Raw genomic sequence first — 15,932 nt, 5'->3', positions numbered from 1 at the left:
AGGGTGTCAAACAATTCAACTTTAAGAAACTTAAATAACTGAATTAGATTTGTTGATACATATGACTGTAAATTAGCATAGCCCTTTTGGAAAATAATGTGGCCATTGTGCTGGCAAGCTTTAAAATGTTAATACCCTCCAATCTCAAAAATAAAATAAAGAGTATACCTTATTCATAAAGTTGCTCAACATGGCGTTATTTATACTGGTGAAAAATTGGAAATAATTTAGATGGGGAACCATAGAGGCATGGTTCATTAAATTACCTAACATACCATGCAATACTGTATAGCCACTAAAAGTATGAGTCCTAAGTATATGATTAATTAACAAGGAAAAACATTTACGCTATAATACTAATTTAGGAAACTAGGAAATATGGTAATGATTACAACCACGTAAAATAAAGCCTTCCAAAACACCAAAATCTTTGTATAAACAAAATGTGTGATAAAATATATCAAAATAGTAACAGTGGTTTCTTAGGTGTAGTAGAGAGGCTCCAAAGATGGCCACCATCAACCCTTTCCTTCCTCCCCATACAGTGCTGCTCCATCCCTGCAGAGGTGGAGTCTACTCCCCCTTCCCTTGAATCTGGGCTGCCTTGACAAAGGGAAGGCAACAGAAGTGAAGCTGTGCCAATTCTGGGTAGCTTTACAAGGCCTGGCAGCTTCCACTTCTCCTATGTGCCAATGCACTCAAGCTAGACTAATGAATGGTGAGACACTACAAGGAGAAAGAGGCCATACTGAGGAGCAGGAGGCATCAGAAATGTGAGTGAAGCTTTCCTGGACCTCCTACCATAGCCTAATTGCCAGGTGACTATAGATGAGGACTGATTTTAGCTGATACCAATACAGAACTGCTCAGTTGGGCCATGCTTGGATTCCTGACCCACAGAATTGTGAGAAGTAATAAGTAATTGTTTTAAGCCATTAAGTTTTGGTATGGTTTGTTATGCAGCAACAAACAACTGAAACACCAGCATTTGTGATAATGTTTTTCTTCCTTCTTTTTTGGTGATTTTTGATGAATTTTGTGTAATTTCATTTTTCCTTTTCCTTTTAAAAATAACATTTTTTCATATTATAAAATTAATAATGTCCAACGTAGACAAATTTGAGAAATCAGAAAAGTATATGTTTAGATAAAATATAATCTATAATTCCTAGAGAACTATGGTTAACTTTTGGTATATAGTCTGGTCTTTTATAATGAATTTTTTGTGTTTTTCTCTATATAAATGTACACATAAATGCAGGTGCACATACACAAGTATCTCTTTAAAGAATGGAGAAGGGAAGCAATGAACTTAATTTCAGAAATCGAGCCTACTGATTTGGTGCCATACCTCTCACTGGTAAGCTAAACATCTGCTGGGTTTTCTAACAGCAGGCTACGATTACAGTGAGTTCCTTCTGACATGGGAAACTCAGATAATAGTTCAGAGAGGTATACTGGGCATAAAACTGGAGGAGAGAGAATAGTGAGGAGTCCCCTGAAGTGATCCAAGTGAGACACGTGGAGGGCTGAACTAAGATACTGGTAATGTGGATAGAGAGGAGAGGGCTAGAGGTAAGAGAGACTAAGGAAGTGGAAGAGGAGAGGCAAATGAGATAAGGGAAAAGGAACTCCCAGGTATCTGTCCTTCGTAAGTGGTCAGTGAGACAGAAAACACAGGAAGAGGAACACGTTGGTATATGTTGGATCTGAAGACCTAGAGAACATGTAAGTGGAGATGGTGAATAAGCTGGTGATTTCTTTGGGCACGAATTACCTGCTTTTCTATTCTCAACACCTGGCACACAGTAGGAACCCAATAAGTGTCTGCCGAATGAATGAATGAATATAAAGGTCTGGAGCTCAAGTCAGGCACTTGGACAAACAATTTGGAAGTCATCGGTGAAGAAGTGACAGCTGAATTCTTGGCAGTGGAAGAGACTGCTCAGGAAAAGGAAAAGAATGAACTGAGATGAGGGCTGGCAGGATTCTAGGGAAACTCCTTACCTGTAAATGACATTTTTAGCCAGCTGTATATCACCCTGAGAGTCACACAAATGAAGCAAGGTTTTCAGCTCCTCCTTTAAGATGAGTTTGTTCTGGGCCAACTTCTCTTCCAAGTTTTTAAAATAGGTTTCTGGAAGAAAACACAGTATGGTGGCCATCACTCGGGCTGACTGGAATTGCCAGGAGGCTACCCTGAGGAAGATGGGACACCTGAACCTGGCTCAGTGCAAAGGGGCTCGGAGGGGGGCTCACAGACATGCACTTCCCTCTCCAGCTCACCTCCTCTAGGGCAGTGTGTCAGAACATGGCTCTGAACCAAAGCATCTATGTCATATGGGGTACAGTCCCAGGTCCCACTCAAGACTCTACAAGACAGAATCTCTGGGGTCTCTGGTGTGTCTGTGTGTGCGGAAACACAAGAATACACATTTTCTACTTGCTGGGAAATTTTTACGCATACTTAACTCTGAGAAATACTGCCCCAGAAGCTGAGCCCAAATAACTGAATCTATGAGAGATACATGAGGAAAAAAAAAAGAGAAAACATAACCAAGGTACCCATACTATCAACTGGCAGGACACCAAGCAATAAAGCTGAAAGGAAAATGTGAATTGAAGATGGGTTTACCCACAGTGTTTGACCCATGTGATCCAGGAACACTTCACATTTCTTTCATTTGATTCAACTTGACCTCTCTTTCATTCCTCTTGGTGCTCATTACTCAATTGTGAGAAAACATGCCACAGCTCTGCGTAATGCACAGGGGGTAGAAGACAGTCTCTAAACAGCAGCAAACTCCACATTTAGCACAGACTCATTTCAAGGTGGTCAATCTATCCTTGTCCCTTGTCATTTCTGCAAAGAACTTATGATCTCTGATCAACTGTGGGGACAGTCAAACACCAATGAAAACACAGCCTCTTGGGATTGGGACGGAGCTGTATTCTTGCCAGAATGTGGAGTGAGATGGAAGGCAGGCACTAAGCAAGCATCTGCCTTCCGGTAGGCAAGGCTGTTCTCAGCATCAGAAGCTGCCAAGAAAAGTCTACAGGGTTTGTCCCAATGCCCAGAGCACTGAAGGAATGCTGCTTACAGGAGCTGTACAATATACATAGAAAACATAAGAACTGCAGGCTGAGGCAGACACTATTCTCAATTTAAAAGAAGGCCCACTAGGTCTGAGACAGTGCAGTGGATCTTCCCATCTTTACTTGTATAACCACATGACGGTTAAAGATTTTAGTGCTGGATGGATCCGAGCTGATGTCTAGGCTCTGTCACTTGGATGGTGTGGGTGAGAGATCTTAGCATCTGTGAGACCTGATTCCTCTTGTGTAACGTAAGGATCAAGGCACCTACCTCAACAGGGTGTCCTGAGATAATGTATGGAAAGCATTGAGCACAGGGCCTAGCACATAATAACTGCTAATAAATCAGACATTATTGCTTTCATTTTCATTCTCTCTGTCACTTGTTAGATTTAAGAGGATTTATTCTATTAAATATTTCTGAACAATTTCCAATCTAAAAGATTTCAGAGATGACTCTACATCTTTTCCCCCTTAATCCTTTTAGTAAGTCTTAAGAACCCAAAATTTCAACAGATTTGTATTTTAAAACAAATCAATCAAAATATAAGTGCTTATCATATATTCATACTCAATGGTATCCTTCTCTGTGTATAACACAAGGACGGACAAGATATGGTTCCTACCCTCAACATGCTTAGAGTTTATTTGGGAAGAAAAGATACATTTCTATGAAGCTATCTGAAAGCAATGATGGACAGGCGATACGTGACTGGTTATAAGCAAAAGAGGAGAAGAGAGGTAAGTGGCAGGAACAGACCAGGTTTGGTGGAAGCGGAGGGATACTAGTAAGGAAGGGGGCTGGATAGGATTGGATAACCAGGGGGCACACCAGGTATGGGATCCGTATAGACTTGAGAATGAACTCGGCAAGCATGAAAGGTGGTGAGGGGAGAATTTTGACTAGATTAACTAGGAAATCGTATTGGACTCCAGGAAGATAGGGTCCATTTATGCAAGAGCTAGGAAGCCAGTGGGGTGAGTTTGTACATGATGTGGTGTGCAACATAGCACCACTGCAGATTCTTAAAGTGAGGAAGTGTTGACAGGGTTTTATAAAGATCAGGCCACAGTGGAGTAGATTGGCACTGACTACATTAACTGCCTTACAAAACACATGTACAACCTTCACAGCCTGTTGAAGACTACAACAAGTCGTATAGCGGCTAGACTAGGACATGGAGCCCTAACTCTGCAAACCTCCCATTGCTTCAAAATACATGGTTGAAAAGGGAAGACAGAAGTAAAATCTAGATTGATTCTACAGAACTGGAGATTAATATATTGTCGCCCACTTCTAACGTATATATTCTTGTTCCGTAGGTGGTATTAGATAATAATATGATTAGAGGAGTGGCGAAGGAAGACTGATTTCTGGAAGACTGGACTTCAAGGGAATGCTAGGTGCTCATATATACTAGGCAGTGAGATGAAGGGCCTATAGCTGAGACATCAGTAGGAACAAACAACTGAGTTCTTTAAAGAGATGAGAAACTTGCTTATGTTTATAAAGAAATATGAAGTACTGGGAAAAACTCAGTGTGCAGGAGGGAGGGAATAAACACAAAACTTCTCGTATGTTGGAAAGGAATAGACTAGGGTTGTGGTACTGTTGGTTTTTTGTTTGTTTTGTTTCAGCTTTTTATAATAAACATTTTCAAACATACCCAGAGTAGGAAGATCGTACAAAGAACCCCCGCGTACCCATAACCCAGCCTCAACAATTATCAAAATGTTGCTGATTTTGCTGGTGGCTAAATGGTCAAGATTTTGGCTGCTAACCAAAAGGTTGGCAGTTCGATTCCACCAGCCACTCCTTGGAAACTCTAAGGGGCAGTTCCGCTCTGTCCTATAGGGTCACTACGAGTCAGAGTTGACTCAACAGCAACAGGTTTGGTTTGGTACCACCCTTCTTAATCCCGCTGGATTTTTTCAAAGTAAATCCTAGACTTCTTGTTAGGCAAGTTTCTCCTCTTTTTAAAGAAATCTTTCTTTGATCCTATTGACTTTCCCAGCATGGAAAGGGAAATATCAAAATGTAGTATCACACATAGTAAACTGTTTTGTGTCATTTTATTTCATTTATATACAGGTAAGTATGCACGTACTGGTGTTGCAGTGTAAAATATATTTTTTGCTGAGATTGCATCAAAGGAATTTGAAAGCCAGTCATCTGGTGCAGTTCTTCTTAACTTTATTGCAGATATGAATTGTCTGGGGTGTGAGGTTTTGCATTCTACCAACCTCCAAGGTGATGCCTGTCCTGATGGTCCTCAAACCACACTTTGAGTGGCATGGATTTAGAGAGGACTGGTTACAGCACTAGCTTTAGTATTTTTTCCTGCAATCTTGGGGAAGGAATTAAGAGGACAGCTGTAGACTCTGCAATAGCAGAGAGCAAGATGAAAAGTAAATATAAGGTCAGACTAGGAAACTTAGAATAAATGGTTCCAAGTTTTTCTATGGGACATGAGTTCATTGAGGGAGAGAATGAATAGGGAAAAAGACAGGAAACCTGAATGACAGATAAATGAAAGAATTGACAAAATAGATTCTATTACCTTTGGTGCCAGGGAGATTATGTGCAACAGTCACCTTCTCATGCTGAAATTCTCTTAATTTCATAATACCATCTGTTAGTAGGTATCGTTTAGCTAGAAATTAGGGGAAAAAAAAGTCATTTTGATTGCTTTATACTTAACAAACAACATGATAGGGTATGATTGAATCTTTTTAATTAACTGATCTTATCTCTACCTATTATAAGCCGTCTAGCCAGGTTTATAGCAACCCCTCAGACAGCAATCCTGATGGGAAGAAACATCTCCAAACTACCAGGGAATGCAGTCCTCAGCCAAGCAAGTTTTGTATGTGTGTATGTGAGATACGTTTACATACATACATATATATATACACATATACATGTATATAAAAAAATATACACATATATATATACATATACACACGTGAGAGGAAGAGAGGATAAGTTACTATGTCAGAATCATCTAGGGAGCTTTTCAAAGCTATACATGTTGATGTTTTCCTCCCCCAATTCTAATATATGTACATCTAGCAGGAGCCCTGGTGGCGCATTGATTAAGCATTGGCTGTGTCAAAAACCTAAATTTTTTAAAGAAACACCAAAAATTAGTGTAACAGAATATATTTATTGCGAGTAGATACCATTCGAATAGGGCATTGTCACCAGAACAAGTCAGGAAGGTGCTCTGAGGTCACTGTTAGGTTAATTTCTCAGAAGATAACATCAAAGTACAGGACAGGGTATGGAAACAGTCACCAAGGACATGCCATACACCCTAAAACAGCCTCTAGTCAGACCCTGGAGTTCCTGCTTCTGGAAGTTGGCTGCACATAGTTAATTTTCCAAAAGAACCCAACGCTCTGCTAAGCTGCTCTTACTAAGCTATTGTTCCACCTGAAGGTGACTCCAGGGAACCAGTTCTATCAAGGTTCAAAAGGACACATAAAGGTAGATGGCCTGTGTGGCTCACCCCAATTCCATGATACGAGAAATCTAGATTCCAGGAGAATCAAAGTGATTTTTTCAGCTGCTAACTGAAAGGTTGGCAGTTTGAGCCCACCAGTGTCTCCACAGAAGAGACCTGGTCATCTGCTTTCATAAAGACTACAGCCTACGAAACCCTATGCAGTAATTCTACCCTGTCCTAAAGGGTCACTATGAGCCTGTCAGAATTGACTCAGTGGCACACAATAACTATTGAACGAATGTTATACTGATCCATAAGGATATGAAGATGAACAAGACTTCAGGAACTCATGGTGTATCAAGAAAAATAAGCATGCAAATAAACATATTAGAGTAACATTGATAAATGCAGCAATTGAGCTATGTTCAAGGCATGGAGTAGTAGTACTAAGGAGCTAGTAATTAACTGTGTATGGGGTAGAGTTGACAGGAAACCGGGATTTAAAGAACAAATAGGTATTCACCAGCTGGGTAAGGGGTAACAAGGGCATTAAAAAAAAAAAAACAAAAATGAAAAACCACAGATAGTCCCTGACTTGTCATGGGGTTCCATTCCCACAACTCCCACAGTCCTGACGTAAGTCGAATACCTCTCTTTTTTTTTAGTTTTCATTATTATTGCCTTTCGTTATCAGTATCTTTATAAATTTAACCTTTGAATATCTTCAAGTTAACATCTGAGAATGATAACATCAGCACTTTAAGAGCTGCAACACTGTATTATGTATTACTAACAAAAAGATGTACCAAAAAAAAAAAGATGACCTTAAGTGCCATTCTTTGCAACTCCAGTGGGTTGTAAGTCAGTCAGGGACTATCTGGATATTTTTTAAATGAAGGTGCAAAACAGGCATCTGTAGTTTTGGTTTTGGCTGCTAACCAAAAAGTCACTTCAAATCCATCAGCCACTCTTTGGAAACACTATGGGGCAGTTCCACTCTGTTCTATAGGGTCACTATGAATCGGAACTGACTAGACGGCAACAGGTTTGGTTTTTGGAGAAAAGCACGTAGTGTAGTAGAAAAACCTACAGTGTGACCTTTGGAATTCCCAGTTTTGTCATTCGTGAAACAGGGGTTTATGACCTCTTAGGTCTGGTTCGAGATATACTCAAGACACACCTGAAATCACTGACCACATCTTAGTAGAGAAGGCGGATTTGGGAAACATGCTTTCTTTAGGATACATGAGGTAAAATGGGGTGTCGCTTGTACAAAAAATCACCCACCAGAAGGCTCTGTGTGCTGCAATAGCTGAAAACATAAAAAAATAAAAACCCATTGCTGTGGAGTCGATTCGGACTCATACCGACCCTGTAGCAATAACAACTTAGCAATAAAAATAGCTGCTTATTTATGGAAAGTGAAGTGGATGCTACTGTGGTGTTGTTGCCTGTGACCTTGGACAAAATGCTTAACCTGTTTCCTCTCATGCAAAAGGAAAAAAGAATTCTCCGCTGGGTGTTGTGAGGATGAAAGGAAGTAATGTATGTATGTAAAATACCTTACACCAATGCCTGGAACAAAGTTGAAGAATTTTTATTATTGCTCACTAGCATTTTTAAATTTACTTCTTCCCCTAAGGATGTTAAGGAATAATTTTATAAATAAAAAAACATGTTTAGGGTCGTTCAGAATGTTAGTTGCTGAGCTGGGACTCCAATTTTGGGGAGTCTAAGGCCTCTGTTCCCCAAACCTGCAGAAAAGTACACCCACGAGGGACAGGGGGTCTCGGAGAGTAACGTCGTCTCATCTAGGGAATACTACAGTCCAAAGGTCAAGACGCCACCCCAGCCAGCTTTCGGTCCTTTGGCACGCGTTGGTCACGGCACCCAGGTGTAACCAGACAGCAAGGACTTGCCCGCCAGCTCCAGGCCAGTGAGTGACGCAGACATTGCTGTTACGCCTTCAAAGTGACGCCCGCTGGTGTCTAAGGATCCCTTCTCTCCCATCCCTCCTCCTTCCACAATTTGCCCAGCAGGCCTGGGGCCGCGATACCTCCGAGAGGACACCGGCAGCAGCAGGAGCAGGAGCCGCCCACACCGGGATACACCCAACTTCGCTGCGCCTGTAGCAGAAGTTGCTTGGAAGGCCGAGACGCCGCAGCCATGCTGTCGTGGGCCGCACCAACTGCGGGAGTCGGGAAGGGGACCCAGTGTCGGCCCTACAGCCCAGAGGGCCGAATGGGATTCGTCCAACCCCGCGCGCCCAGCGAGGTCGGCCTGTAACCCCGCCCCTTTCTCTGCCCGCAACCCCCGGCCGTCCTTCCCCTTGGTACGCTCCAAGATGGCGGCTTCCATACTGCGGCGTGGGTTTTTCCTGGTGCGGAAAGTGGCTCTGCCTCAGTTCTCCCCGGCAGGTTGGTGGCTGCTGCTTTAGTGGGGCTGCTTCATTAGGCCCTGAGAACTCTGTCCCTTGAGTAACAGGAATCATAGATTTTCGAAATGACATGAAATGCATCTGAGGTCTGGTTGCCAGAGGAGCCATTTGGGGGTATTTGTAGCGCAGAAAAGGAAGGTAGTCTCTGACCCACCTCTGCCCCCAATATAATAGTGCCAGCCTGTCCAAAGGTGTGAAGAGCAAAGAAAGGTTATAGTATGAGGGACGTTGCATATGATTTGCTGGATTTGTGTGTTAGGGTGGTCGTCTTTTTGCTGACCATGAAAAATACAAATGTTCCCACCCCTGGGACTGTCAACTTTTTCTCCCTGCTGAGGCTGCGCTTCCTTGGAGGGGGTTCAGATCAACCTTTCCGGTTGCGTCCCAACACACGCACACTTGGCTGGACCGTAGTCTTCACGTCGTCGAAGAATTTTTCAGTACTGATCTCACTTTACTTGATGACCTTGGGAACAGTTTTCGGTTTTTTTGGTCTTGCTTCAGTTCACCACGTGTAGACAATAAATGTTAATAGTTAACGTCTAGAGTACTTTGGTATTTGAGTTGAAAGGCTGCCCACTCATGAACAACTTGGTGGGTTTGTTGATGAAAATATTGGGAATTTTTTCAGAAAGCATTTACAGAAGCCAAATTTGCAATGATTTTAACCACATAATCCTGAAAGGCATGCCTAATTATGTGATTAAAATGTAATAATAACATTCATTGTTTTGAATGCCCATTATCTCCTCTTTCCAGCCTGTAAAAAACCCCCGTTCTAACCCCTGTAAAAAAGCAGCATGCACTTTTGCTCACACTTTCTAGGAATAGCCACTAAATTTCAACTTGAAACCTCATAGTTGGCCGCTAGAAGTTTTCTGAGGATTAAGTGGTTGACCTAGCTGTTGAAGATGGTTAATGACACACATTACCAAAAGCATTAAGCGCTTGGTTAAGTGCTTGGCTGCTAACCTAAAGGTTGGTGGTTCGAACCCACCAGCCACTCTGAGAAGAAAGATGCAGCAGTCTCCTTCTGTAAAGATTACGGCCTTGGAAATCCTGTAGGGCAGCTCTACTCTGTCCTATAGGGTCAATATGAGTTGGCATTGACTAGTCGGTAATGGGTATCACTATTGACAGCTCATTTCTATGTTTGTCATAGATATCTATTAGGAAAATTTTCCATTTGCCAAATTTAAAGTCTTCATTCTTATATCGATTTTCTTTTGTTCTACACTCAACGGAGATGGAGAATCATTACTAGTTGTTCTTTGTTAGTAGGTGCCATCAAGTCTGTTCTGACTCATACCAACTCTATATACAGCAGAATGAAACATTGCCCAGTCCTAAGCCATGCTCACAATCATTTTTCTTGAGCCCATTGTTGTAGCCACTGTGTCAATCCATCTCATTAAGGGTCTTCCTCTTTTTGGCTGACCCTATATCTTACCAAGCATGATGTCCTTCTGATAACATGTCCAAGCATGAATGATCCCTCCTGATAACATGTCCAAGGTATGAAAGACAGTCTTACCAGCCTTGCTTCTAAAGAACATTCTGGTTGTACTCCTTTTAAGACAGATTTATTCATTCTTTTAGCAGTCCGTGTTATAGTCAGTATTCTTCATCAACACAATTCAAAGGCGTCAGTTTCTTCTTTGGTCTTCCTTATTCTTTGTCCAGCTTTCGCATGCATATGAGACAATTGAAAACATCATGGCTTGAGTCAGGTGCACCTTAGTCCTTAAAGTGACATCTTTGCTTTTCAAAATTTTAAAGAGGTCTTTTGCAGCAGATTTCCTCAATGTAATCTGTCGTTTGATCTCTTGACTGCTGCTTCCATGGGTATAGATTGTGGATCCAAGTAAAATGAGATCTTTGACAACTTCAATCTTTTCTCCATTTATCTTGATGTTGGTTATCGGTCCAGTCATGAGGATTTTTGTTTTCTTTATGTTGAGGTGTAATACATACTGAAGGCTGTGGTCTTTGATCTTCATCAGTAGGTGCTTCAAGTCCGCTTCACTTTCAGCAGACAAGGTTGTGTCATCAGCATAACACAGGTTGTTAATGAGTCTTCCTCCAATCCTGATGCCCTGTTCTTCTTCATATAGTCTGACTTTGCAAATTATTTGCTTATACATATTGAATAGGAATGGTGAAAGATACAACCCTAATGCACACCTTCCTGAGTTTAAACCATGCAGTATCCCCTTGTTCTGTTTGAATGATTGCCTCTTGATCCATGTACAGATTCCTCATGAGCACGATTAAGTATCCTGGAATTCCCATTCTTTGCAATGTTATCCGTAACCTGTTATGATCCACACAGTCGAATGCCTTAGCATAGTCAATAAAACACAGGTAAACATCTTTCTGGTATTCTCTGCTTTCAGCCCCGATCCATCTGACATCAGCAGTGATATCCCTCATTCCACGTCCTCTTCTGAATCCAGTTTGGCTTTCTGGCAGTTCCCTGTCAATATACTGCTGGAGCTGCTTTTGAATGATCTTCAGCAAAATTTTACCTACATGTGATACTAATGATATTGTTCAATAATTTCCCCATTCTGCTGGGTTACCTTTCTTGGGAATAGGCATAAATATGGATCTCTTCCAGTCATTTAGTCAGGAAGCTGTTTTCCAAATTTCTTGGCATAGATGAGGGAACATTTCCAGTGTTGCATCCATTTGTTGAAACATCTCAGTTGGTATTCTGTCAGTTCCTGGAGCGTTGGTTTTCACCAGTGCCTTCAGTGCAGTTTGGACTTCTTCATTCAGTACCATCAGTTCCTGATCATATGTCACCTTCTGAAATGATGGAACATCGACCAATTCTTTTTGGTATAGTGACTGTCTGCTTTGGTGCCTCTGGTGTCATTTAGTATTTTCCCTGTGGGATCCTTCAGTATTATAACCTGAGGCTCGAATTTTTTCTTCAGTTCTTGAGAAATGCCGAGCATGTTCTGCCCTTTGAAATCTTCTGTTCAACTCTTTTCCTTCATTTTTTCTTCCTTTTGCTTTCGCTATTGGACAGTCAAGAGCAAGTTTCAGAGTCTCTGCTGACATCCATTTTGGTCTTTCCTCTCTATTCTGTCTTTTTAATGAACGCTTGCTTTCTTCATGTATGATGTCCTTGATGTCATTTCACAACTCATCTGATCATTGGTCAGTAGCGTTCAACACATCAAATCTGTTCTTGAGATGGTCTCTAAATTATGTGGGATATACTCAAGATCATACTTTGGCTCTGGTGGACTTGTTCTGTTGCTGGCTGTTCTATGCCTTTCATTCATCAAGAATGAACAGGTAAGACACAGAGAATTTTCCACACAAGCAAAGCATTATTGAAGAGGCTTGCAAGTGGAGACGAGGAGGGCCTAGGCAACGCTTACCCCCCATCTCTCAGAACAAAGAACTTGCATGAGTTTTTAAAGGTTTTTGAGTGGGAAGGGGTTTATGTTTTTTCATAGGTATAGGCAGGGTTTTCCGTCAAGTGGCCCATCTGGGCAGGGATATGTTAACTACAGTGCACACCGCAGCAGCTTTCTAAGATGGCTTCAAGGTGGCTCCTATCCCAGAGGCTTCTGGGATTCATAGCAGGACTTATTATATGGGGTGCTGTGCTTGCACAGTCTGTCGATCCCTGAGTTCAATTCCCCGGATTCGACTGTAGCTCTCTGTAGCCCCTGTTGCAGGGTCACATAGCAGCCAGAGGTGGATGTTCTGTGCGTGGTTCCATCTGGTTGCTGTGGAAAAAAGCAGCTTTGAGAAAATCTATGAACTTTATTGTTAGGTTGCCTTGACTCATTGTTTCAGGGTGTGTTTAGTCTGTTGGTGATTATCCCTTATCATCTATTTGCAGCTTCAGTTATATACAAGGTTAAAGCTGACCTTAGGGCCTCAGAATTCCCTGTCTTTGTTCTAATTTTCTTCAATTTCAACTTGAACTTGCATCTGAGCAATTGATGATCTGTTTCGCAGTTGACCCCTGGCCTTATTGTGATTGATGATATTGAGCTTTTCCATTGTCTCTTTCCATAGATGTAGTTGATTTGATTCCTGTATATTCCATCTTGTTGTTTTTAGGTGCCATGGAGTCAGTTCCAATTCATAGTGACCCTGTGTACAACAGAACAAAATACTGCCCAGTCCTGCGCCATCCTCACAGTCATTGTTATACTTAAGCCCATTGTTGTAGCCACTGTGTCAATCCATCTCATTGAGGGTCTTCCTCTTTTTCACTGACCCTCTGCTTTTCCAAGCATGATGTCCTTCTCCAGGGACTGATCCCTCCTGACAACATGTCCAAAGTGTGAGACATAGTCTTGCTATCCTTGTTTCTAAGGAGCATTCTGGTTGTACTTCTTCCAAGAAAGATTTGTTCATTTTTTTGGCAATTCATGGTATATTCAATATTTTTCTCCAGCACCACAATTCAAAGGCATCAGTTCTTCTTTATTCATTGTACAGCTTTCACATGCATAGGAGGCAATTGAAAACACCATGGCTTGGGTCAAGCGCACCTTAGTCTTCAAGGTGACGTCTTCGCTTTTCAACACTTTAAAGACGCCTTTTGCAGCAGATTTGCACAACACGATGCCTCTTATGTTTGCTTGACTGCTGCTTCCATGGGTGTTGATTGTGGATCCAAGTAAAATGAAATCCTTGACAACTTCAATCTTTTCTCCATTTATCATGATGTTGCTTATTGGCCCGGTTTTGAGGATTTTTGTTTTCCTTATGTTGAGGTGTAATTCATACTGAAGGCCATGGTCTTTGATTCTACAGTAAGCGCTTCAATTCCTCCTCACTTTCAGTAAGCAAGGTTGTGTCGTCTGCATAACACAGGTTGTTAATGAGTCTTCCAGCAACCCTGATGCCCTGTTCTTCTTCCTAAAGTCCAGCTTCTTGGATTATTTGCTCAGCGTACAGATTGAATAGGTATGGTGAAAGGATACAACCCTGACACATGCCTTGCCTGACTTTAAATAATGTAGTACCCCCTTGTTCTGTTCCAACAATTTTCAGTTGATCTATGTACAGGTTCCTCCTGAGCACAATTAAGTGTCCACATGTATAGTCACCGTTCGTATTGGCGAAAAAAGGTATTTGCAATGAAGATGTTGTTGGTCTTGCAAAATTCTGTCATGTAATCTTCCGCATCGTTTCTGTCACCAAGGCCATATTTTCCAACTACTGATCCTTCCTTGTTTCCAACTTTTGCATTCTAATCACCAGTATTTATCAGTGTATCCTGATTGCATGTTTGATTGATTTCAGACTGCGGAAGTTGGTAAAAATCTTCAATTTCTTTATCTTTGGCCTTAGTGGTTAGTGTGTCAATTTGAATAATAGTCGTATTGATTGGTCTTCCTTATAGGCATATGGATGTTTTCCTATCACTGACAGCGTTGTACTTCAGGATAGATCTTGAAATATTCCTTTTGACAATGAAAGCAATGCCATTCCTCTTGAAGTTGTTATTCCTGGCATAGTAGACCATATGGTTGTCCAATTCAGAACAGCCAGTATCAGTCCTTTTCAGCTCACTAATGCCTAGGATATTGATGTTTTTGGGTTCCATTTCATTTTTGATGACGTCCAGTTTTCCTAGATTCATACTTCATACATTCCAATTATCAATGGATGTTTGCAGCTATCTTTTGTCATTTTGAGTCATGCCACATCAGCAAATGAAGGTCCTGAAAGCTTGACTCCATCTACGTCATTAAGGTCGACTTTACTTTGAGGGGAAACCCTGGTGGCATAGTGGTTAAGTGCTACAGCTGCTAGCCAAAAGGCCGGCAGTTTGAATCCACCAGACCCTTCTTGGAAACTCTGTGGGGCAGTTCTACTCTGTCCTGTAGGGTCACTATGAATCGGAATCAACTCAATAGCAATGGGTTTGGTTTGGTTTTTTTGGTTTTACTTTGAGGGGGCAGCTCTTCCCCAGTAGTGTTTTGAGTGCCTTCCAACCTTAGGGGCTCATCTTCTGGCACTATGTCAGAGTGCTTCATTGCTATTCATAAGGTTTTCACTGGCTAATTCTTTTCAGAAGTACACTGCTGGGTCCTTCTTCATAGTCTTAGTCTGGAAGCTTAGCTGAAACTGCCATGGGTGACTCTGCTGATACTTGAATACCGGTGGAATAGTTTCCAGCATCACAGTACAACAAACTGACAGACATGTAGGGGCATTACTACTTTTTCTTTTAAAACAAAGAGAAAAAGTTCAGATGACTGATTGCAAATATTTTATTCCATTTTGTGGGTTGCCCTTCTACTCTTTTGATGGTATCCTTTGAAGCACGAAAGTTTTTAATTTTTGTGAAGTTGCCGTTCTTTGTCATTCATTCATTGAACTCATGTTTATTGAACACTATCCTATGCCAAGTATTGTGCCAGGTGCTGGGAATACAGCTTTGTCACCTTGTGCATTACCCCAAGTTTGATGTACTGAGTTTCTCTCATTTACCACTGGGGTGCTGAGTCACTGGGTAAATTATTGCTCTTGCATTATGTGAAATGGAGGTAAATATGCTGATCCAAGTCATACTTGCATCCTTTTTGCTTTAGGGTTGACTAATGATTGTAAAGCATTTGAATAATGAGCTAAGCAACAGCCCAGGAATTGTTTTGGGTTCTAAGAAAGAGTTTTAGGGCTCATCTAGGCTATAATTGAGTGGAAATAAATGGCTCCAAGCCCTGAAGTTATAGGAACAGAATTACCAGCATAAAATTACCCATAAGATCATTGTAAAATTTTTCAGTTTTTCTGTGTATTTTACTTTCTAGATGTTGAATGCATTTTGTTGTGAATGGAGTTGTGAACTATGCAGTGTTGGTTGCAGTATATTACTAGAATCTTTAAAATATATAATCTAGTAAATTGAAAATATGACAAAAATATGTTTAATAAAGATAGATATGTAAAATGAAACTATTGTG

The 15,932-nt window shown here is 41.2% G+C and overlaps 2 protein-coding genes across 3 annotated transcripts in view; one reads left to right on the top strand and one right to left on the bottom strand.

Annotated features, from left to right (window-relative positions):
• PTCD2 (pentatricopeptide repeat domain 2) overlaps positions 1-8,784 on the bottom strand; it is a 33,754-nt gene extending 24,970 nt beyond the window's left edge. The window contains exons 1-3 of one of the 2 annotated variants that reach the window (XM_049865399.1): positions 8,602-8,784; positions 5,658-5,750; positions 2,008-2,137 (exon numbers count right to left, since the gene is read on the bottom strand). In XM_049865399.1, the coding sequence (XP_049721356.1) occupies positions 2,008-2,137; positions 5,658-5,750; positions 8,602-8,713 (335 nt within the window). In that variant the 5' untranslated portion in view covers positions 8,714-8,784. Of the gene's footprint in view, positions 1-2,007; positions 2,138-5,657; positions 5,751-8,601 lie in introns of those variants that run through there. The other variant, XM_049865417.1, reaches the window with a different exon arrangement.
• The window catches only part of MRPS27 (mitochondrial ribosomal protein S27), a 96,083-nt gene continuing 88,902 nt past the window's right edge, over positions 8,752-15,932 (top strand). The window contains exon 1 of the mRNA XM_049865383.1: positions 8,752-8,962. Coding sequence (XP_049721340.1) covers positions 8,890-8,962 — 73 coding nt within the window. The 5' untranslated portion in view covers positions 8,752-8,889. The remainder of the gene's footprint in view (positions 8,963-15,932) is intronic.

The sequence above is a fragment of the Elephas maximus genome, chromosome 2 (assembly GCF_024166365.1).
Source record: "Elephas maximus indicus isolate mEleMax1 chromosome 2, mEleMax1 primary haplotype, whole genome shotgun sequence".
Classification (NCBI taxonomy): domain Eukaryota; kingdom Metazoa; phylum Chordata; class Mammalia; order Proboscidea; family Elephantidae; genus Elephas; species Elephas maximus.
Note: the sequence above shows the minus strand (reverse complement) of the source record. Positions and strands in the feature narration are given on the sequence as shown.